This window comes from Arachis ipaensis, chromosome B10, assembly GCF_000816755.2.
Source record: "Arachis ipaensis cultivar K30076 chromosome B10, Araip1.1, whole genome shotgun sequence".
NCBI lineage: Eukaryota > Viridiplantae > Streptophyta > Magnoliopsida > Fabales > Fabaceae > Arachis > Arachis ipaensis.
The window spans coordinates 130,543,729-130,555,196 of NC_029794.2; the positions used below are offsets into that span (position 1 = coordinate 130,543,729).

The window sequence follows — 11,468 nt, forward strand, 5'->3', positions numbered from 1 at the left end:
AGGGAGACTCGAACCTACGACCTCTAAGTGAGTATGGAAAACTATGCCGTTTAAGTTATAAATATTTATAAATAATTACTAGCAGTCTAGCACAGCAAGAGATAATTAGTCACATTCCGTATATACAGAAATGGGATTTTTTTCCCCAGTATTCCACACGTATGCTACTCCCTAAACCCTAAACTGCTAGCATACCTCAAAATTGCTAACAAACCGAACTTTCGAAAAACTAATAGGCAGTTGAATAGTTGATAGTGGCAAGCACGAACTCAGATTTCGTAAAACTGATGCCAAAATTCCTCCGGCGAAGTCTATCCTTAATCAGTTCCAATCTGGGAGTTTCCCTGTAAAATCAAGACGAAAGGATTACACATAAGCAATCCAAAAGGTTTAAAGAAAGAAGAGGATATAGGAAACTAAGTCAGTTATGTTCGTAACTTGAATGCAAATTATAGATTTATTTACCACAAACCATTTTCCAAATCCTTCTGCCTGCCATGAGGAGTATGTAACAAACTATTTGCAGCTTGAAAAAAAAAATCACATGAACCAGTTTCTCCCTCCAAAGCATCCTTTATCTCAATAAGATTTTTAGTCGATCATATGTGCATTTTATTTTATGCCTTTCTTCAATTGTCATACTTATCTTCTCGGATGACTGCATAAAGACAGAAAAAATAAGCAAGGAAGGACACTACTGGAGGGAGAGGGAAAAAATAGAAAAAGAAGAAAACTAAAACCAGCAATCAATAAGGATGTTCATCTTCATCAAAGTGTTAAACATACCTGTAAAGAACTAACATTCTGTATAACGCTATCAACACCTTCCTTGCATGAAGACATTATCTGTTGCATCTTGAGATCCTTGTTTATCAACAGAAGTACTGAAGCAACAGCATTCACCCTAACCAACCAGTTATTGGGATGTTGAGTGCAATTATCAGATATTGGCCACAAACTACTTTCAGCTACAGCTGATCCCATTGTCTTTAACACTAGATTCAGAAGTTTATGACACCGATCAAACAAGAAAAAGCAAGGTAGGAGATAGTAATGGACAGTGGTTAATTGAGTGGAAGATTTGCACTGCTCATCATAATCTTCTGGAAGGCACTGTGGGACAGTAAAAGACATAATGAGCTAAATTAGATTCCATTATTATGCTCAAAAGTTGACATACTGTTTTGAAGATCTTGTACAAAAAAGGCAAGGGTTGAAGGAAATGGAAAACAGAGATAAAAACAAATTGCGAATCCCTATTAAATAGGATAAGATACCATATCAGTCAGTCATGTATTTCAAAGATCTAAAAATTTTGACTTTTAAAACAAAAATAAGAAGCAGCAAAATAAGGCAAGTGGCAACATCAAGTGACAACATCATCATATAATGTTTGATGGTCACAGGATTTTCGACAGCTACTCACTTGTGCAGCATCAATCAGATATTGGGAAAGATAAGTGCCTAGTGTGATAATACTTTGTTCAGAAAGTCTCGTTGGCTTGGAATCAACTGTAACAATCATTCTTAGGAGAGAACAACTGTTATCCAGAGGAGGCTTTAGCAGCTGTAATAAAAAACTGCTATCAGAACTGATGCTGCTAAGGAGCATCTGAATGAGCAAATAAAAAACACCAGGAAACCGTCAAAGGATAATAGGTTCTTAAGCAACAAAAATCAGTGTCACACACATATTTGTGTGTCAACTTACTATATGATCAATTATGACTTTCTCTATAATATTTAGAACAAGATAATTGCCACCAATTTGTGCCATATATGAGCAGAGAAGAGTTGTCATTGACTTAATCGTTTGACAGAATATGTCACTCTTCAAACCAGAAGAACCTTCTGCAAAAGAAAGAAGAGAAACATTGTTGATGCCATAAGATTTCGAACATTAGTTAAAAGATTGATAAGCATAGCTAATTCAATTATATACTACTAGATGACTGAATTACATTTGATTTCAGTATGGAAGTCAACATAAGCAGTTTTCATATGTTAAACAAGAATATATGTTATCAAACGTTTTAAGTGAGTCTGTAAACTACCAGGAGAAACTTTAAAACGAAGGACCAAGGTGATGAAGATACTCAAGTGATCTGCAATTTTTATATGCCCTTCCCTATAGGCTGAATGAAGAATCTCAATGATACGGAATAACACAGACGGATCTAGTTCAGGACCTGCAATAAGCAAAAGAACAATAAGTATCATCATAAGCTTTGAGCCGAATCCTACAAAAGTCGCAATGGCTACATTGCAAATTAAAGGATGTAGTGAAGAAAAGAAATGGACAAAATAATTGTTCATAGTTGGATTTTAAAATAATAAGAAATTGACCCTAAGTTTTAAACAGGGATGGTGAGCTTACTTAAGCAACAACAAGCTATTGACTTTAAAATAGGCAAGTCCAGATGAGAGAGATAGTAAAGGCAACACAAAGAGAGCTCTTGACATTCTCTAGGAAGCCTCACAAAAGAACCGGAGCATTTCTTTCCTGCAAGATGAAAAAGCATTGTGATTGGAAGCTAATAACTGTGGGTAGTGTATTACTGGTAGTGATGGCAACAGCATGTTTACCTTCTTCTCCTTGACATGTGCAATAAAAATTTTGCAACTTGTCTTGGATGTCATCATACATGCAAGCAAGTGATGAGTTTGAAAAAGCACGTTGTCCTATATGAAGTTGAAGACGCAAAGCAACCTAGAGCGAACACTTAACAGTTTAGGGCCAATAAGTACTAAATTGGAAATTTCAGATCATAAATGCTATTACTACAGCATAATTAATCTCTATAATTTTGTCAAACTCAAGGATGAGAACTCATTTTCAAAATAAAAATAACGATTACCTCAGAGCAGGCTGGGTGATTATCTCCAAGCTGGATCAGCAAAAGAGGTAGCTCCGCAATCCAAGCCATTAAAGATTCTTGAAGTTTTAAATTTTCTGGATTGCTTGTCTCCAGAGAAAGCATGGCTTGGATCTGGAATTCAACCAAAAATAAAAGAGCAATACTTTAGAAAGAGAGATGCGTAGAATTGCCAATACAAAGATTGTCCTTGACCCAAGAATTCCAAATATTTCTCTCCGAGATAGAGACAAGGTTAAACTTACAGGAGTTAGCATGTCTTCGATTGCAGATAGACAGGCCAATTTCAATAAGGAACCCGGTTTGCTTTCCCTGAATATATACGTAAATGCCTGCAAGTTCCCATGAATTCCAATTTACAATAGAACACATGCAAACCTTTTATAAAAATATTAAAGGAGAGAGAGGTTGGGGGTGGAGGGAGAGGGAGGAAATCTACACTTGCTGTTACACATGTCAGCAGCAAGGAAGATCAAGGGGGGAATGGGAAAAATACTCCTTTTCAAATTATGAAAAGGAGGAGGGGCAAGAAGAAAATGAGGTCCAGGGAGTAGGAGGAACCAAGTTTTAGGGAGTTTGTTTGAGGTGTATAAATAGAAAAAGGAGGGACTAATTGGGAGGTTAGGAAAAAAGTAGAGTAAGAATTGGGGAGAGAATTGGCCTCTCAAATGCCAAATATTGTTTCTGTTATTTCTTATACATACGCAAATATACACTAACATAATACAATTCTTCACTAATTTAGGAACTATCACACTTATACTCACTTTTCTGTATTCCACCGTCTTCTATTTCTATTCTCTTCTACTAATTCCTACTGCATTTGTATACTGCTTCTACCATAATTGTGTTTTACATCCTGTTATATCTGGGAGCTTTACGCTTAAATACGCGGAGTAAAAAAAAAAAAGACTTAAACATGGTACAGGAAAATAGGAAATCATAGAATTTAAATATTCAGAAACTCACTGTATTCAATAAATTGCTTCCAACATAAAAAAATTGATCTTCAGAATTCTAGTAGGAAGTAAAACCTGAAGAAGACGAGTTGTCCAATAGCTTGCCCCACGTGAAACAAATTTTGGAATAAAAGGAAGGAGCTGAATCAAACGCTTTTCCGAGACAGCATTATCAGATCGTGCACCTTCACATACCTGCATGCTAACAATTTCAGTCAAATTCAGTTGTAGAATGACCACTTTTCAAATTCATGAAACTTAGAATTATGTATTGAACCTGCCCGAGCAGTGCATGTTCCATAAACTCAAGAAATTTCTCCAACAAATCAGGAGGAAGACAGATCCATTCATTTAATTCAAAAAATATTTTTGCAACAGCCATGTTCAAGTCAACCAATCCTCTTCTCCAACACCCTATCAGTAAATCGCTATCAGAACACATTACTATATTACAAGAATTAAAAAAAAAAAAAAAAAAAATACAAACACAGAATAATTTATAGGGAGAAAGTCTACATTTAATTTTTAAACGTACTTGGCCTCAAATCCCTAACAGACCAAATATGAGTTCTAACTTCATATGTTCAATGCATATACATACAAGAAGAGGAATTCAAAACTGCATCATTTAGTTTCCGAATTACTCATGAAGTTACAAGGCTAGAATGCATCAATTATATACAAACATATATTAGCAGACCAGTTGGAACATTAGACTGGTCCTTATCAAAGAGAGGTAAAAAGAAACTTAGTAAATCCAATAAATAAACAACTAACTTACCAAAAAAGCACTACTTTGACAAATTAAATCAGGTTTACACTGAATGGGTTAAAAAACAGGAAACTATCTATTCTGAATAATTTTATTCTCTTTAAATGCCAATTTGACAACTAGTCGTGTCCTGCCAAATCTGAGGAAAACAAATTAAAGAATGTATACCTTTTCTGAAAGATGATGAGCTGGACTGAGGGGGAAGAGAGGAAATAATTTCTTCAACAGTATAGAAGAGATTTTAACATCCCACATAGCCCCATTAGGTTCACCTTCCATACTTGGAGATTCTGAATCTTTATCAGCCCCATAAACAAATGACCTGATTATAAGATCTATGCCATGAAGAATAGATAGCATACAGCCAAAAGACTTTCCTTCAATACTTGACATAGCAGTAATCGATGGAGTAAATTCCAGGAAACTATTTATTAATAATGGCGCTATATCCCTCAATTTCTTTATGATATGGGAAAAACCTACACAAAAATGTATAGCATAGAACAGAACAGTCAAAAAATTATAACTAATACAAGGCCCAACAAAACCTTTTAGACATTGGAAACTAAGCAAACTGATGTAATGCCAGTTAATTATTATCCTTTCAAAATCTGAAATGCGGTTTCATACCATTGGAGCTCCTAGGCATGTCATCATGAAAAGCATGCAATAATATTCGATCATTCTCATTCTGTTAAAAGAGAACACATCATAAATGAATTGGTAAAGCAAAAAAGCCAAAAATGACTGGCGAGAAACAAAGGCTGCATAAATCACAGCAAGAAAAACAAAGCAAGTAATATGAGGAGTTTTTCCAAAAAGGAACCTACCAGCATCTGAAAAGCCAAGAATTTAGGATGTGTTTTGTTGTGATTTTTGTAGTAAAAAATTACCCTTTCCCATATTTGTGAAATTTTTGGAAAATAATCCAAATCTCAAAAAAAAGGAAGAAAATATTTTCATCTTTTCTATAGAAATTGGTAAGAGTAGCTTCTGAGAAAAATAAGATTTTAGATTTTACAATCGTATAAAACGGTTAAGTTGTAAAATGATCTTTTTAAGAATACGAAACAAACATATCACCCATGATACTCAGTTCATTTTAACAAATTTCAAGCTAGTAATGTGTATCGTGATATGTGTAAAGATTGCATCAAAATGTACCACACACTTTCAGAGTTGTCAATTCCAGTCGCATGTAATTTAATCAGTTAAAGAATAAAGTTGCAAGGAGAAAATGTCATGGATAGAGAAGAATTGCAAAAATGCCAAAAAGGTTTATGCCACATATAGATTGATACTAAAGCTCAGAAGCTTAGAAACAAGAATGATGCATTTACAATGTCATAGTTCATCCATGTCAAAAGGAATAGACAGCATATTCACCAAATCAAATGAATACAAGATACCTTATTAACCAAATTAGTTTCTCCTTTATTCCATGGCAAGAGTGACAAGCAGCGGATCAATCCAGCAAGGGCATCCTTTAGTTTTCCTCGGTCCTGGGAAAAGTACTGGTTCTTCCTTAGAATATCCTCATAATTCTGAAAAATCTGTTAACCATGACCAAGGTAACGTAAATTCTATGCCCCCATAATCCAGAAATAGGACAAAGACAACAGCAAAATAAAATTCAGGAAAGGTTTTGAAGGAAAAAAGTACGAGAGTCAATAGGTAAATAAAACTGGATAGGAATTAGATAAAGAGGTTATATTACAAAATCTAATTATTATAAGCCAAAGGAAGTACAAATGCAATGTAGTGTGCATTCTACAACCAATAAGAAAATTGTGGCAATGCTATCTTAAGCAAATTTCACAGTTTTTGCCAGCCGAATATGTCCAAATTCAATTAAAAGAACACTATGAATAATAAAAAAATTAGAATATGTTGAAAATAAAAGGAAATAAACACCAAAAATATTTTAATCTTTTGCCAGATTTTAGTTCTAGCCACTAAACGAATTTCTATCAAATGACATGACATATTGAAGCATTAACTTATGTTTCTATTACTACTATATATTTATATTATACTATAATAATGGATGCTTCTTAAAACAAAACACATCCATATGAATCTCGTGTCAATCCCAGCATATTGTTAAAGAAATTTATTAATGATATACCTTTTCTGCAAAAGAAGAAAAGGAAGGAGGATAAAACAGGAGGACGAGGTCTAAGAAATCAAATGCCATGATCCGAATGTCAAATGAAAAATGTGTCATAGCATTAAAAATGTAAGCCATCAATAAAGAAACGATCAGCTCTTGATTATCCTACAAAACACCAAAAGAACCAAAGTATAAAATAAGGTGAATGCAATTCAAAAGACAGTAATATTTCATGTAATAAACTAATGACAATTCGGGAGAAAATTAATTTATCAAACAAATTAGACAGTACCTCTTTACACCCAGGTAAAATCACTGATTTAAAAAGATCATACAAAGTTTTTCGGACCACCATATCATCATCACCAATACGCTCACGAAGTTTTTCAATGGCAGCATACTTATGCAACTTCATCTCTGTTGGAAACTTATTGAATAAATCCTTAATACCCACCAATGCATCTGTATTTTAAGGGGGAAGTAGAATATTAATATCAGTACATGAGAGCTACACAACCTAAACGAATATTCAAACATGGTCAAAGGAAAGGGGCTAAAGGTTATTTTCAGAGGTTGAAGAAGTATACAGTATATTCGAATAGGATCGCCATCTCAAAGAGATAGTCAGTGTAACTTTTATAGGTTGAGTATCCAAAAATGCAAAATAAACTGCCATCTTAATTTTCATTTTGGCAGGCGGTGGAATAATTGTAAATACAGTTACAGTGATTCAGGCTGATTTCATTTGAGGCTTAAAGCCTTAACCCAAACCAAACTCAACTTAGTTGATACTTGGATTTTAAAAACAACCATACCACGGGAACTTGGAAGTTACCATACCAATCCTATCAATGATTCTGGTTCAGGGTCCAGTTACAACTTCAATGTTCTTAGTTCATTCAATCTGTAACACTAGTCTATTACTCATAATAACACAATACACCTTACGATTCTGTAATTCATAGAATTATCCAAGTAGTTCATACAAAATTCACGTTATCTGTTCTCCAAGGTGCAATATGCATTCGGCAGAGATCATTAAAACACATATCAAATGAGAAATATACCTCTCCGAACTTTGGCATTGTGATGAGATGTTTGCTGAAGAAGCTCTTTCAAAGTTAAACCTTTCTTGTTCACCGCTAAGCCGGCTTTATCCGCCGCTACACTCTGCTCCGGAAGAACAATCGCTTTAGATTTTATTTCCGTGTTCGTTGCATTCTTAGGCGGCGGCAGCTTCTTCCCAATCTTCCGCCGTATTTTCTTGAAGTCCACACCACGAGGTTTCTTCGAGTTCGCTTTGGAACGAGTCATCTTAGGTTATTAACAAAGCACAAGAAGAATCGAAACTAGTTCAGAAAACAGTTATGGAAGCTCAATGCATTCAGTTTCAGGTTTCAACAGCAAACACCGTTCACCACTTCGCGCGACGACACAACAACGGAGGAGGAAGGTGATTATCAGCTAGGTATTTTATTTCAGCATTAGGACTAAAACGGCGCCGTTTTTAATCGAATGACGGAGGGAAGTGATAAGTAATTGGGCCTAATGGGCTATTGAGCCCATAAGGATGGCCCATTAAGCCCAATCCTAGGTGTACGAAAGTACTAACGGAGAAGGATCCAAGTTTTCTTTGTTGGGATGTGAAGCTCTGAAGACTGCGCAAATGCAACAGAGTCAGCAAGCCCCACCACACTCGACCTCTACTCCTCCTCCTGCTCCTCCGTCGTCCACTGGTGGCTCAGCGGCTGAGGCTCCGCCGAAGCAGGTGGCGCTCGCGATGGACAAGCTCGGGGAAGCCGAACGCATCATTGCCGACATCAGGATCGGCGCCGACCGAGTCCTCGAAGCTCTATTCGTCGCCGCCTCACAGCCTCACCACGGCACCAAGCCTCTTCAGCTCTTCCTCAAAGAAGATGCTTGTATGCGCCGCTACCTTCAGGACCTTCGATCCCTTGGTACTTATTTTGTTTTCCTTTCTCCGTTTACTGCATTTTATTGAATCTTCGTTCCTTGCTATCTGGATTAGGGTTTTAGGAGTTTAGGATTTTAGTTTCTGCATGATTTTTGTTTCTGAGCTTGCACGTGAGAGATTTAAGCTTGATTTTGATTTTGTTAGGGAAGGAGCTGGAGGAATCTGGAGTTCTCAGTGAATCAGTTCGGTCGCGAAAGGATTTTTGGGGATTGCATATGCCGCTGGTTTGTCCTGATGGTGCTATGGTTGCTTACGCTTGGAAACGACAGCTTGCAGGGCAAGCCGGTGCTTCCGCCGTGGACAGGACTAGGTTTGTTTTTATTTCTGCTGTAGACAGGAATTTAATCTTTTGTAGTTCAGTTGGACGAATAATATGGAAAAGGAATGGAGTGAAAATCAATGGAATCAACCATCTAGTGTTTTGTTTTGAATTGTGTTGCATTATGTTAGAAAGAGAGGAAAGATTGAAGTAAATGCAGGGAATGATTGATTCATGCATACTCTAAGATCATGTCTGCAGTTTCAGTACAACATTGTGTTGATTTTCTTCTTCAACAAGTGGAAGATAAATTAGCTTCTAATGTCTTCTTTATTGTGTTTTTTTGTGTATTATGATTTATAATATCGTACTCTTTTCCCACTTCCCAGTGCTGCTAACTCCTGCTACAATGGCTGCTTACTTTGACTTTTGAATGACTTCAGGTTAGCTCTCAAGGCCTTCACTGATCAGAAGAGGCGTTTTTTCCCTCATCTTGATTATGGTCTTGAAACTAATGAATCAGCCTCAAAAAAACGTTGTGGATCAGTAGAAAGTACAGTGGATCCTAAGGAAGAAAGTAGTTTTCTTAAGATCCTGCCAGATGTTCTGAAATCAGTAGAAAAGGAAGTACCAAACTTGAAAATTTCAACTTTTGAGCGATTGGACTGGTTAAAAAGAGCTTCCACACTTACTTCTTCTACAAATGAGAATTCTTTGGAACATAATTATCCTGGTTCTAACAAGCTAAGGTTAGGATCACTGGGCAATGTTGCTGCTGAGAAAATTGCGGTGATAGAGATGTTGGTGCCATCGACATTCAGAGTTGTTATTGCCTTGCATCCTGCTGGTTCTACTGATCCTGATGCCGTTGCATTCTTTGCTCCAGAGGAGGTATACTAAGTAACGTTACCGTGACATTAATCAATATGACTTAAATAATGTTTAATTGGAATGTGAATTTGTTGGTTATTTATGTTTTTTTTTTAATATTCTGGACTCTGAGTTTTCCCATTATTAAAATTTTTTAATGAAATTTTTGCATCCATGAATTCCACTGTTGTGTCATTGCTTTAAGACCATGTTTATTTAAAACTGTACAACTTTTACAGAGCGGAAGCTATGTGCATGCCAGGGGGTTTTCAGTGCATCATGTATTTAGACATATCACGGTAATGATCTTTGTTGCTAACCAATTCATGCATCCGTTTAACAACTCCTTGAAGTCATTCTTATTTTAGGTATTTTTGGTCTTCCATTGTAGGATTATGCAGCCACAGCTCTGCAATATTTTCTTGGGAACCAAGTTGAAGCGTCTCTGTATTGTCTTTTGGTATGGAAACTATTCTGCTTTTACAAATAATGAAATGCTTATTTTGGTTAGAAGCTGTTCATTCCTGTCATGGTATAATTTGCTTTCTACCTTTTTTGTTGTAGCACTGGATTTGCAGCTACCAGACTCTGTTTTCAAGACCATGCAGGTTTCATTTGCATTTTCCAGAACATCTAGTTNGTGGTGCAGCAAATGTTCCCGGCTACTTGCCGCAGATAAACAATCAGCTTTTCTGCTGCCTCCAGTGCTCCGTCCTTATTGGCAGTTTTCCTTATCAAAAATTTTGTCAACAATTTCCTCAAAAGACCATACTTCAGATATCACTCCTGCTTATCATGTTGGCTGCTTCTCCGAGGAATTATGATTGTGTACAGCATTGATTTAGGTAAGCTCAGCCCAATTATATTTGAAGCTACAAAGAGTAAGAGCTCCAATTTCATTGTTGTATTTCTATTTATTTTTTTTTAAATCTTATAGATTCTGATCTTCAGGAAGCTGATCAGTGCTTGGCATATTGTATGAGCATCAAACGGGCAACAGCACCTATGAACGATCTATATCATGTTAATCTAAAGACTAGGAATTTTTGGATCCAGAAATTTCCTAACCAGTTTGATCATTACCTCACGACAACCGGTTAGTACAAGACAGTTATGACTTTCATGAGTTCACGATGGAAATGCCAGCTGATTTTACATTTTAGAAGTTCTTTTAGCTTAAGAAAATTATTACACTGTATGTTTAGGAATATATATCTGCTTTAAGAATCATACTTCCTACTCTCCTGTCAAAAGAAAAAAAAAAAAAAAGAATCATACTTCCTACTCAACTCTTACCTGCTCTGCATGTACTAGTTTCTCCATCCAAATATAAAGTTTAAGGGGGGCCAGTCTTTAGGATTGAACCGCTTGTACAGTTATATTGTGATGGATGCTATAAACATTCTTGTATAAGTCGATGATGTACTGGTTCTCTAAAGCCATCGCAGCAGAGCTTCATAGTTGTACACTACTACAAAATTAGCTTTTTTTATTAGCTATTTCATCGTAGGAGTTGAATTAATTGTAATTAGTGAAAAATTTCAAGTTTTGCTGCTTTAAGAACAGTTGCTGTTCCCAAGTACTGTAAACTCATTGTGCGTAATTGTGGATTTTATGTATATGGAGAATTTATTGCCGTTATAC

General features: G+C 36.0%; 2 protein-coding genes across 3 annotated transcripts; one reads left to right on the plus strand and one right to left on the minus strand.

Annotated features, from left to right (window-relative positions):
- On the minus strand, positions 35-8,206 carry LOC107621326. Its single transcript, XM_021114711.1, has 20 exons — positions 7,788-8,206; positions 7,013-7,182; positions 6,736-6,885; positions 6,017-6,160; positions 5,238-5,298; positions 4,764-5,086; positions 4,617-4,655; positions 4,371-4,384; positions 4,113-4,263; positions 3,911-4,030; positions 3,122-3,208; positions 2,859-2,990; positions 2,587-2,710; positions 2,378-2,503; positions 2,055-2,189; positions 1,712-1,851; positions 1,427-1,567; positions 787-1,113; positions 466-658; positions 35-344 (listed from the first exon to the last, which is right to left on the minus strand). The coding sequence occupies exons 1-19, from the start codon at positions 8,032-8,034 to the stop codon at positions 575-577; spliced, it is 2,715 nt and encodes a 904-aa protein (XP_020970370.1). The 5' UTR covers positions 8,035-8,206; the 3' UTR covers positions 35-344; positions 466-574.
- LOC107622273 (mediator of RNA polymerase II transcription subunit 27) lies at positions 8,337-11,465 on the plus strand. 2 transcript variants are annotated; one of them, XM_016324143.2, is made up of 8 exons: positions 8,337-8,678; positions 8,840-9,005; positions 9,398-9,845; positions 10,064-10,123; positions 10,216-10,284; positions 10,389-10,432; positions 10,474-10,669; positions 10,762-11,465. In XM_016324143.2, the coding sequence occupies exons 1-7, from the start codon at positions 8,387-8,389 to the stop codon at positions 10,646-10,648; spliced, it is 1,254 nt and encodes a 417-aa protein (XP_016179629.1). In that variant the 5' UTR covers positions 8,337-8,386; the 3' UTR covers positions 10,649-10,669; positions 10,762-11,465. The 2 variants fall into 2 exon arrangements, with proteins under 2 accessions (XP_016179629.1, XP_016179628.1); XM_016324142.2 differs by having other exon boundaries at positions 10,776-11,465.